Source organism: Mustela nivalis (assembly GCF_964662115.1).
Source record: "Mustela nivalis genome assembly, chromosome: 7".
NCBI classification, from domain to species: Eukaryota; Metazoa; Chordata; class Mammalia; order Carnivora; family Mustelidae; genus Mustela; species Mustela nivalis.
Genome location: NC_139026.1, coordinates 79,933,111 through 79,946,221, shown reverse-complemented (window position 1 = coordinate 79,946,221; position 13,111 = coordinate 79,933,111). Strand labels below are relative to the sequence as shown.

Sequence of the window (13,111 nt, the reverse complement as noted above, 5' to 3'; positions counted from 1 at the left end):
CAAAGTTTTCTTGAATTCATTCTGACATATCATGTCTTAATAATTTTTAATATAAATCCACAGTTGTGTATTTAATAACAATTTGAATTTTGGAGTTTTTAAACACAATGGGAATATCTATGCCAGATACCATGGAACTCTAAATTGCAATTTAACATTAGAAGTTCCACAAATTTTAACACGATGACAGACTTTCTTTCCTTTTGCTTTCACTAATACTCAAGTTCTCTGAGTTAGCCATACAAGTCAAACTCTAAATTATCCAGGAATTAGTAATTTAATCACTTTTTAGTAACTGTTTATGGCTTTATCTTTTTCCACAATGTTTTAAAACTGTAACTACTTTCCTGGTTTCATACAAATTTTAGGATTGTTTGTTCCAGCACTTTGAAAACACCAAGAATTGGGGTAAATTTGAGGGGGAGATGAATCATGAGAGACTTTGGACTCTGAGAAAGAAACTGAGGGTTTTGGAGGGGACAGAGGTGGGGGGATGGGTGATCCTGGTGTGGGGTATTAAGGAGGACACATAATTGCATAGAGTACTGGGTCTGGTGCATAAACAATGACTCTTGGAACACAGAAAAATAAAATAAAAATTTAAAAATAAATAAATAAATAAACCTGTAACTACTATTAGCATGTGCTAGACAGTGGAAAGGGAAAGAGAGACGAGCAGAAGCTGCAAGCAGTAAGTTTTACTATTTAGTTCCAGCAATTCTAGAATGGACTTAATAATCTTTCTGGTACTATATATGAAATTAACTACAGAAAGTTTAAGTGTATTAAAGTGTTAGCTATAGAAGTTTTAGAAATTAACTATCAACTTTATTTATTCATATTTTCTGGGAGAAGCCTAATACAGTGAGAAAACTGGACAGAGTTTCCAAGATGATTATCACTAAGTACATGGGTAATACAGAGCAAGTCACTCTGACTCCAACTTTACAAAACGAAGAGTAGGAATTATCTAGATAACTTCTTGGGGTTAATTCTATATTTAAAATTGTATATTCAAACTTGAACATAAATGCAGAGATTTCGTATAGCTATTGTGAAGAAGTTAGGAGGACATAAGACGCAATTAATGCATGACTTGACAATAATAGGACCAATGAAACCTTTTTATCTTAAAATGCTAATCAATTCCACATTTTAAAAAGATAGAGTATAATTAACCTGGAACAATGATTTCTGAATGGATGCATCAGAACCAATTTTGTCTGGACAGCAGAGAGATGTATGCTCTGGATATGAACTCTGCTAATATACAACAGGTGGGAGTAATAAATACATTTCCTGTAGAAAAGACCACTAGCCAACCATCGATGATTTAAAATATAGCAATATTTTCAGACTAAAAAGTATATTGACAGTTTGCATCAGATTATTTCTTTGACTGTGTTAAGTTACTCAACACAGGTTTTAAAACTGGGTTAGTCATCAACCAAAATGATCTCTTTAAGAAATAGAGTCTGGTCGCCATGTCATTAGGCCAAGTAAGAAAAACTTCAGTGGATTACATCAAAGAAAGATGGCATCTAACTGACATCCATTTCCATTCTGCAACTGTATTTTGGCTTTAGGAATAAAGTGCAAAGCTTCTCTCTCTCTCTCTCTCACACACACACACACACACACACACACACAAACACACACACTACTCATCTAAATAAAAATCTACATAAAACAATATGAATATAAGCTTCTGATAGAAACAGTTCAAACTTGATTTGTGATACAATGATTTGTACAGCTTTTGTGTTACCTGTTCTAATTTCAGCTACTCTCTTTCCAAAATGTTTCCAAATTTCATGTAGCATTTGTTAGGGTTTGAAAATCAGACCAAAAACAATTTTCAGATAGTGAAAATCTTTTTTCTTTTTTTTAAAATTTCAGATTTATAAAAAGAAATTTTGTTTAATATGACATATAAGATAAAAAAGGGGGAGGAAGCATCTGAAATGTCTAGTCTTGATTGCATTTTCTATTTTGGCAATTTTCATGGCAAACATTCTGTTCAGCTGGGTGTGTTAGGAAGGGTCTTCCCAACAGCTGGTAGCAATGCCAAGAATATTTATAATGCAGCAGAAATACCACAGAAAGTGGTAAAACATGGATGTCAAAGCCTAATTTCTTGCTTTTGTGACCTAATTTTATGGTCCATTTTTGAATGTTGTCCAAAAGTGTACTCATGAAAGAGAATTTAGGTTTGGCAAGCTGCAGAAATATTCCCACAAGTGCTGCCGAATAAATCCTGGAAAACCTTTCCCTCTAAAGGACACTCTTCTAGCTGAAGAGCTTAAGTTCTCCAGAAATGTCTTTTGTTAAAGAACATTCGTACAAGGCTCTTCATGTATGCCAAAGCTTGCTTGATGAAGCAACATGAAATATGTTTTTATGGGACCTAAGACATAAAACATTTATTATAACAGTAACAAAAAGGACATTTATATCAATTCTCTTAGTTCGGATTTTTTTTAAGAAGCCTAAAAACAGGGCGCCTGGGTGGCTCAGTGGGTTAAGCCTCTGCTTTCGGCTCAGGTCATGATCTCAGGGTCCTGGGATGGAGCCCTTCATGGGGCCCTCTGCTCAGCAGGGAGCCTTCTTCCCTTCCTCTCTCTCTGCCTACTTGTGATTTTTCTGTCAAATGAATAAATAACATCTTTTATTAAGAAAAAAAGAAGCCTAAAAACATTTGAAGTTTAATAACTGGTTCTTTTTTTGGAATTAGAATAGTTTTAAATTACAAAGTTTTTTTTAGATACGAGGCAATTTACCGTTGTTTGAGTTCTAAATCCTTTTGGCCATATTATACACACATCTATTTTAAAAGGTTAATTCTGAAGTTACCTCCTTTACTAATAAACAATATTATTTTTAGTTGAGTTTATATAAGTGCTCTCTTGGTAGAAAAAAACAATCTTACCCTAAACCCTTCTGTAAGCAACTTTAAATATCCTAATACCAAGAATGGCATTATAATCTCTTGTAAGGTTATCTTAATTTTTATATTAGTGCTCTAGTTGGGGAATGTTTCATTGTATTATGTTTTTGTTTTTTCTTACTGTTGCTACATAGTCAGATTGAGTCGTTCTATGACAAACTGTAGAGGTTTTAAAGCTTAATTATCTTACTTTGTGGGACTCAAGCTTTAAGTTCACCTGTGCTAAAATGATGATGAAGAGGAGGGAAAAACTCATGAACTTAGCACTTCTCCCCAACTGGGCTGTTTCCCATTCCCATAACACTCATGGGCTTTATATCAGAGCTCCTTTCTGTGGCTTCTGGCAAAACATTAATATCAATTTTTTAATTGTCTGCTGATTGACTTCTATTTGGTTTTGTAGGACATTGGAGGAAAAGAGGATCTTACCATCTTATGAAACACATTTCTAAAGTAATTTATCTCCAAAATACATTTAATAACTAAAACAATATCACTTGCAAACTATTTTCCATGGATTCCCTAGAACGATAATTCCAAACAACTGTTAGAGACCACTTTATTGCAGTCATCTTGGGGCCTTATTAAAAACAAAGATTGGCCAAACCAAACCAGGCTTGAACATTTTGTTATTTTGGAATGTCATATTAATTTGATGGCCTCCATAATCATACTAGAAAAAATATATTTAGTATTTATTTAAAGGAAAGATAGAAATGCATAGGAAAAAAGAGTGAATGAAGATGGGTTCTGGGGAAAAAAGCAGGACACACACGCTGCCCTCTGCTGCCTTCAGTAATTCAGCTCTGGTCCCAAAGCTACAAGCTCCACTTGGTTTTTTCCAGGTCTGGATATTAACTGAACCCACTGCCTTAGAAGCTAGTTTGTGGCCATCACTTGCTCAAACATTATCTCTGGCTGTGCCTTACTCCGCTTCTTCTTTAATTATACTATTCTCGAAAAAAAGAGCCTGTAAATACTTTAAAAAAATATTTTTAGTGTATTATATGTTCAGTGATTTTTTAAAAAACTTTCTGTTTTGAGATAACTGTAGATTCACATGCAATTGTGAAAAATAATGCAGGAAGATCATGTATCTCCCTGGCTCATCTCTCACCATAACATTTTGTATCACTGAAGTACAACAGCACAACCAGAAAATTTACTTGCTATAATCCATCAACCTTTTTCAGATTTCACTAGTTTTACATGCCTTTGTTTGTGTCTGAATGTTTGTTTAGTCTGTGCAAGTTTTAGTTTCATCCATCACAGTCAGAGAATAATTTCATCATAAGGAGCCCTGTGGTATCCTTTCATGGTCACATTTTCTTCCCTTCCTCTGCCCTCTCTAACCCACAACAACTATTAATCTATTTCCCTTATCTATAATTTTGTCATTTCAAGACTGCTATGCAAATGGAATCATACAGTATCTAACCTTTCAGACTGGCTTTTTTATTTTTTCACTCAGCCTAATTTCCTAGAAATATGTCTAAGTTGTATCAGCAGATCATTTATCCTTTATTGCTCAGTTGTATTCCATGGTACTGATGTACCACAGTTGAACCATTCACTTATTGAAGGGAATGTGTTTTTTTCCAGGTTTTGGTTATTATGAATATAGCTGCTATGAACATTTGGATACATATTTTTATGTGAACAGATATTCTTACATCTCTGAGATAAATGCCCAAGGCTTTTATCATATTACTGGGTTGTATGATAAGCACAGGATTAAAAACTGCCACATTTACTTCCAGAGTGGCTGTTTCATTTTACATTTTCATCAGTAGTGTGTGAGTGACTCACTTTCTCCACATCACTACTTTTTTTTAAATTTTAGTAATTCTGATAGGTATATAATGCTATATCATTGTGGTTTTAAATGGTACTTTTCCCCAAGGCCTAGTGATGTTGAACATCATTTATATGTTTATTTCATGTTTGTATATCTTTGTCATTGAAATTTCTGCTCATGTCTTCTATCATTTGTCATATTGGATTGTTTTATTGTTTTGGGAATTCTTTATGTATTCTATACATAAATCTCTTGTTGAATGTGAGGTTTGCAAATACTTCCTTCCATTCTGCAGTCTGTCTCTTCATCATCTTTGCAGAGATTCACAAAGCAAAGTCTTTAATTTTGAGGAGGTCCAGTTTATCATTTTTTCATCTTGTACATTATGCTTATGGTACCAAGTTTATAAACTCTTATCCTTCTGTCTCCAACTCTAGAGGTAACCACTCTTCTATATTTTATGATTATCATTTTCACACATTACCTTTAACCATATAAAATACACACACGTGCATATACAAACATATACAGAGACATAGGTCTAACTTGTTATTTTACTAGAAGTCTGAAGTAAAAGTAACTGCCAACTTGATCAGAAGGCAAATTATAATTCTCATCAGCCTTCAAATTCAGACCACAGCATATCCCGAAGTCTGGTTTGGCTCAGTTTAGCTTAGGTTTACCCACATGTTTACTAGTTTCTTTGTTCACCATGCTTTCTGACATCTCAGAACTTAATTCTAGGATTATTTTCTCTCTTCCTGAATTTTACCCACTAGACATTCCTTTATACATAACAGTTTCTTGAGGGACAAACCCTGTTACCATTTGTCCAAATATAACTTTATTTTTCCCGATTATGGATCATAATTTGCCTGGATAAAACTTTCGGATGGACAGGTGCCTTTCCTTTAGCATACTGAAGACATTGTTCCATGGCTGTAGTAGTATCTACAGCTATATAACAAAGTAGACCAAAACCCAGTGGCTTAAAACAATAAAAATTATCTCACAGTTTTTGTGGAGTAAGAATTCTTGAATGGCTTAGTTGGAGAGTTCTTGATTTTGGCCAAAGCTACAGTCACATGAAATATGCTCTCTAGGTGGCTTACTTGAATGACTGGGAAACTGACGCTGGTTATCAGAAGGTTGTCTTATCTCCTCATGTAGGCTTCTCTACAAAACTGCTGAAATGTCCTCATGACATGACAGCTAGCTTCCTCCAGACTGAAAGTTCCAAGAACCAAGGGAGCAAAAGTGATGTGACTTATAACAGTATTCAGCAGTGTTACTTCTGTTGGCACATACAGCAACTCCCAGTGTAAAAAAGGGATTATTCAAGGGTTGGTATACCGGAAAGTAAGATGAGAGGGGGCCATTGTGAAATCTGGCTCTCCCAGTTACTTTTAGACTTTTTTTTTTTTAAACGTTGTGATTCTTTATTGCTATTACACTGTGGTCAGTGTATTGCTGTGCCTTTGCAAAAAAAATAGTTTTCCCTTTGCTCTCTAAATAGCCAGCCTTCAAACTAGTCCCTTCAGGATTCCAACAAATTTAGATAAACTTCTATTGGTTTTTAATGTTCTACAGATTTATTTTCATTAATTGTTGTGTTTCATTGTGATTTTTAAAAATTGGATGGCATATTTTCACTAATTTTCCAAAATTTATAGTCATTATCTTTTTGAAAACTTTTTCCTCTCCTACTTTATCTAATATTTATTCTGGTAATCTGATTTGACAAATACTGTTTTTTCTCATTAGATTCTTAATATAATACTCTCAGGGAACAAAACAAAAATCCTTGCTTACATAGAGCTTACGTTTTGACCAAAACAGAAAATTGTCCATTTTGACAGTTTCTCACACTTTTAGTATCTTTGTTAAATTAACTGTAGTATGTCTTGAAATTAATCAATTAGATTGGCTTTGCAAAACCAAATCCTTCATAGCCATATACCATTTATTTATCCACATTGACATTTAGCATGAAGAGTTTTATACCTTGCCATTTATCTTTAAGAGCTATCGATGAGATAGTTTTACAAGTTGTAGGCTTTTAATGGGGCTTAGTAACACTTTTCATCTACCTGTATATATATATATATATATATTTTTTTTTTTTAATATCCTGCTATACTGTAAGGACTTAAAATGTTATACTATATTTCTACTGAGTACACTTGCCAGGTGACATTGCTTTAAAATATTTTTATATATTTATATTTTTAAAATATTTTTCCTGGAAGTAAAAAGCTTAAAGAAGACACTTAATATTTCCATACAATTCCTCCAATAGTTTCTTTTATTGGTTTTACTTCTGTAAAAAAAAAAAAATATGCATTATGATGACTGGTAATTACCTACGTATGTGTGGGTAATACCAATGATGTTCTTTGACTGTATTTGTCTAACTTCCTCTTCCCTCTGAATACTGGGAATTTACCACATTGTAATTACATGAAAACACTGCTGTACAAGCATTGTAACATAACCCCTATTGCCTGTTTTTGTTTTGTTTTGTTTTTAGAGAGGAAGAGGACAGGGGTTTGGGGGGAGGGAGAAAAAGAATCTTAAGCAGACTCCACACCCAGTGCGGAGTCCAACAAGAGCGATTCTATTTCACAACCCCAAGATCATGACCCCAGCTGAAATCAAGGGTTGGGCACTTAACCGACTGAACCACCCAGGCTTCCTAAACATAACTCCTATTGTAACATTAATGTGAAATTTTAAAATATGCAAACAATTTTAATTTAATATATTCATAGGCTATTTCAGAAAATGGCTTAACAGCTAGTAGTCTAATTAGCCAAAAACAGTGAACTAATCCCTTTCTCTGATGACTCTTGAATATAACAGATGTCCCAGATCATAAAATACTTTTAATTAAATACTTTTAATATAGAACTTAAATTAACTTTCATCAGTTTAGCATAAGGGATATATGGAATGAATGTCTAGTTCACTTGGAGAAAGAAACTTCAGCTGGACCTTTATTACCCTGCTGGAGAATATGTTCAGCTAGAATAAAGGGCTTTTTAGCATTTCCCCAGATGGACGCTTGAGGACTCCATATTACCACTGCTCTAGAGGCAACTGCAGGAGATATATGAGGTTGGATGAAATTATATTGATCCAGAGGGGTATGAAGATGACCAACAGATATCATCTCATTTACTAATTATTTAACTGTGCAAAAACTGGCTGAAAAACTGTGCAATAAATAAAAGCCAGTAAATATTTCTAGTAGATGAAATGTGAAAAAACAAAAATTTTTACATGAAAAAAAGAACAAAATAAAAATTTTAACAGGGCACGAAGTGATAGAGCTCTGAAACTACAGAATAGAATTCTTCAGCTCATTTAGGGATTCATAAAAAATGCATATGTGAATTTCAAAATCTAGTAGGGAAGGTAACTCATATTACAGATTGCTATAAAACACATTAAAGAAAGTATTAACTGTTAATAACGTTTCGAAGAAAGGGAAACCTATTTGGGACCTCAGGAAAGCACTCATGAATTTGGCAATACTTGAGCCTAGCCTTGAAGGATGGCTAAAGATCTGGGCGACAAACAATGATGATAGGACATGGAAGTAATGCTGTGATTCAAGGAACAGAGATGGAAACCTCAGGATGTCTTTGTGGACTGGCTGGGCAGTGAAGCTGGTTACATGGAATGGTAAAAGATTAAATTTAGACAGGATGAAGTTGATACATGGAGCTTTTCCCTACTTAACTAAAAGGAGTGCTCTTTACTCTGTAGGCAGTGAGTGAAGAGCCAATGAATGATGTTTGGAGCTGGCCACATAGCTATAGAACACAGGTCAGTATCAAAGGGGCTGTACTTCCAATAAGGGGGTATTAAAGCTTGACCTCAATTATATGTAAGAAAAAAAGCCTGAGCCTAAAATCCAGCAACAAATAGAAACACGATACATGTATACATTTTTTTATTCTAAAATGATAGCGATAAATATGTAACACTTCAAGTTACAGTAAATAGCATCAGTATGTTTTTTCCATGCCAAAAAATAAAATAAAATAAAATAAAAAGTACAAAAAGAAACAACACTATCCTCAGCACATGAAAAGTATTAGCAGACACTGAGAACTTCTGGTAAATACTAAGTTTAAAAGCACAAACATTTAGTAGGAGGTATGTGGTATAAGTTTCTAGAAGATATGTAGTTAGTAAAACAAACAAAATCAGCGTTGTTTACTACTTGTCTGGCATAAAATCATTCTTGGGCAGGGAGGAGGAGCTGTTCTCAAGGACCAAGACACTAAATATATAAGAATTCATACCAGAGTTACCAGAAAATTATACAATAGTTAGGCAAGTCAAATACCTCTGGTTTCATAATTTTAAAATGTTGAAACTCTTACCTCGAACAACAAGGTCAGCTGAAGCTGAAGAATTGTCCACAATTGTCTGAGCGGTACACGTGTATCTACCAGCATGCTTCAGCTGGGCGTTTCGGATAAGCAGTTCCCCATTGGAATCCAGCTGTTAGCAAAAAGAGCAGTCATTCACATCACTACAATCTTTATCAATTATAGGGTATTTAGGATACAAGAGGTAAATTTTTCCCCTAACAAAATGAGCACCATTAATAGGCATCTCCTTTAGACATGTTAATTCTGTCCTGACTTAGGTTACTTCAAGTCTGTCTTTAGTATCTCAAGCAAAAAGTAAAGTGAGTGACTTAATTAAGAACCGCTTCAGCCCAAATATTTTTAATGTTCTATTATTTCTATTGTCAGAGGGTCATACAGAGATATACTAAGGGATAAAACTATCTCATCGATAGCTCTTAAAGATAAATGGCAAGGTATAAAACTCTTCATGCTAAATGTCAATGAGGATAAATAAATGGTATATGGCTAGGAAGGATATGGTTTTGCAAGCCAATCTAATTGATTAATTTCAAGACATACTACAGTTAATTAAACAAAGATACTAAAAGTGTGAGAAACTGTCAAAATGGACAATTTTCTGTTTTGGTCAAAACGTAAGCTCCATGTAAGCAAGGATTTTTGTTTTGTTCCCTGCTCTATTCCCAGTGTTTGTTCAATATATGTATTTTTGAAGAAGGCTTGAGGGACTCTTGTTTGGGAGAGATAATGTACCATCTCAATGCAATTTCTAAAAATAACTAATATTTATTGAATGCCTACTCTGAACCAGGCTCTGGGCTATGCAAGTGTGTGTGTGAGTGTGTGTAGGTGTTTGTGTGTGTGTATAATCTCATTCTCTTCTGACAACAGTCCTATAAGATAGGTCCTATTCTGTCCATTTTATTAAAGATAAAAGTGAGACTTAGAATAGCCAAATGATTGAACTAAGCTCATTGAGCTCATTTGTGGGAGCATCAAAGTCCATGCTCATTACCTCCAAACTATTCATCTAGAGAAAGACTTGGAAAATTTATTTATTTATTTATTGAAGAACCTGAGAATGAGTGGCAGGGGAAAAGGAGAGGGAGAGAGAATCTCCCTCCAGCAGACTCCCCACTGATCATGGAGCCTGAGGCAAAGCTCAGTCCAGTGACCCTCAAGATCACAACCTGAGCCAAAATCAAGAGTAGATGCTTAACACAACCACTCAGGCATCCCTGGAAAACTCAATTTTTAAGCAAACATTTTGTTTTCTTGACAACTAAATATACTGATTTACTATTTTAAGCACATATATCCAGCTATATTAAAAGATGAAAAATTAATGGTTAGGTTAATATTTTACATAATAGATGAAGATATTGTTTATGTAATATAATAGATTTATACATTTTTTAAATTTTTATTTTTTTAATAACTGCATGTGGAATGAATGCTCTGCTTTACCATAGGTTTTGCCAGTGACCCCTTCCTATATTAAATTTCCTGCTGGTTTTGCAAAGTGTTCAGGTTTGCCATATTTTTTTAATTAATGTGGTTAAAAATATAGGCATACCTTGAAGATACTGTGGGTTCAGTTACTGATCACCACATAGAGCAAGTCAAATAATTTGTTCTAATTTCCCAGGGCATATAGAAGTTATGTTTGCACCACTATTATAGTCTGCAATGACATTACACTATATTAAAGTGTTCAATGGCATTATGCCTAAAAAAGCAATGCACAGGGCCTCCTGGGTAGTGCAGTCAGTTGAGCATCTGGCTCTTGGTTTTGGCTGAGGTCATGATCTCAGGGTCATGAGATTGAGACCCACATGGGCCTTCCCCTCAGCTTGGAGTCTGCTTTGGATTCTCTCTCCCTCTGCCTCTCCCACTCATGTGCTCACTCTCTCTCTTTCAAATAAAAAAAAATAAAGCTTTTTTTAAAAAAAGCAATGTACATACCTCAATTTAAAAATACTTTATTGCTAAAATATGTTAACCATCATATGAGCTTTTAGCAAGTCAGAATTGTTTGCTGGTGGAGGACCTTGCCTTGGTGTTGATGGCTATTGGAGATGCGTATGGTGGTTGTTGAAGGCTGAGGTATCTGTGGCAGTTTCTTAAAATAAAACAACAATGAAGCTTGCCCCATTCATTGACTCTTCTTTTCATGAAAGACTTCTCTGTAGCATGTGAGGCTGTTTGACAGCATTTTACCCACAACTGAACTTTCAAAATTGGAGTCAATCCTCACAAACCCTGCTGCTGCTTTATCTACTGAGTGGATGTAATATTCTAAATCTTTTGTTGTCACTTCAACAGTCTTCACAGCATCTTCGCCAAGAGCAGATTCCATCTTGAGAAACGACTTTCTTTGCTCATCCATAGGAAGCAACTCTTGATGTGTTCACATTTCATCATGAGATAGCAGCAATCCAAACACATCTTCAGATTCCACTTTCAATTCTATTTCTCCTATTATTTTCACTACATTTGCAGTTACTTCCTCTGCTGCAATCTAAACCCCTCACAGTCATCCATGAAGGTTGGAATCAAATTCTTTTAAATTCCTGTTCATGTTGATATTTTGGACTCCTCTCAGGAATCACGAATGTTCTTCATAGCATCTAAAACTGGGAATACTTCCCAGAAATTTTTCAATGTCCCTTGCCCAGATCCATTAGAGGAATCAGTATCTATGGCAGCTATAACCTTATGAAATATAATTCTTAAATAATAGGACTTGAGGTGAAAACACTAATTTGAAAAGAAATATTTATCCCCATGTTTATCACAGCTTTCTTTACCGTAGCCACAATATGACAGCAATGCAAGTGTCCATCAACAGACAAATGGATAAGGAACGTGTGATACACATATTATACACACACACAATGAAAAATTAGTCATAAAAATGAAGGAAATATTGCTATTTACTACAGCTTGGATATATTATTTGAGGTGAAATAAGTCACACGGAGAAAGACAAATACCATATAAATTACTGATATATAAAATCTAAACAACAAAATGAATGAAAAAATTCAACAAAGAAACAGACTCTTCAATACAGAGACCAATCTGGTGGTTGTCAGAGAGGAGGTTGGAGGGGGGTGGGCAAAATAGAAAAGGGATTTAGAGATACAAATTCCCAGTTACAAAATAAATAAGTCATGGAGATGAAAACTACTGCATAGAGAATACAGACAATAATATTGTAATAATGTTGTATGGTGACAGGTGGTGACTACATTCACTGTGGTGAACATTGAGTAATGTATAGAATGTGTTGAGTTCCTATGTTGTACACCTGAAACTAATATAACATTGTATGTCAGTTGTATTCCAATAATAAATTTAAAACAATAATAAGGCTTGAAAGTTGAAATTCCTCTTTGATCCATGGGCTAGAGAATGGATGTTTTGTTAGCAGGCATGAAAACAACCTTACTCTTGTTGTACATCTCCATCAGAGCCATTTAGCGACCAGGTGCATTGTCAACGGACAGCAGTATTTTGAAAGAAATCACTTTTTTTCTGAGCAATAGGTCTCAACAGTGGGCTTAAAATATTTAACAACATTGAATACTTTAAAATGTCTTCGACAGACGTACTGTCATCCAGGCTTTGCTGTTCCATTTATAGAGCACTGGCAGAGTAGATTTTGCATAACTCTTAACAGCCCTGGGATTTTCAGAATGGTAAATGAGCATTGGTTTCAACTTAAATTCACCAGCTGCATTAACCCCAAACAAGAAAGCCAGACAGTCCTTTGAAGTTGTGGAGCCCTGTGTGTATGTGTGTGTGTGTATGTGTGTGTAGACTTAAATAGCTTTAAAAGTCCTAGATAATATCTTCTAATAAAAGATTGGTTTGTCTACTTTGAAAAATCTGTTGTTTCGTGTGGCCACCTTCATTAATTATCTTAGCTAGATCTTTTGGGTAACTTGCTACAGCTTCTCCATCAACATTTGCTAC

The 13,111-nt window shown here is 34.7% G+C and overlaps 1 protein-coding gene across 3 annotated transcripts in view; it reads right to left on the bottom strand.

Moving 5' to 3' along the window:
• CNTN1 (contactin 1) overlaps window positions 1–13,111 on the bottom strand; it is a 351,845-nt gene that overhangs the window by 92,393 nt on the left and 246,341 nt on the right. For all 3 annotated transcript variants that reach the window (XM_082742232.1, XM_082742231.1, XM_082742230.1), the window contains one exon: window positions 9,140–9,260. In XM_082742232.1, the coding sequence (XP_082598358.1) occupies window positions 9,140–9,260 (121 nt within the window). The remainder of the gene's footprint in view (window positions 1–9,139; window positions 9,261–13,111) is intronic.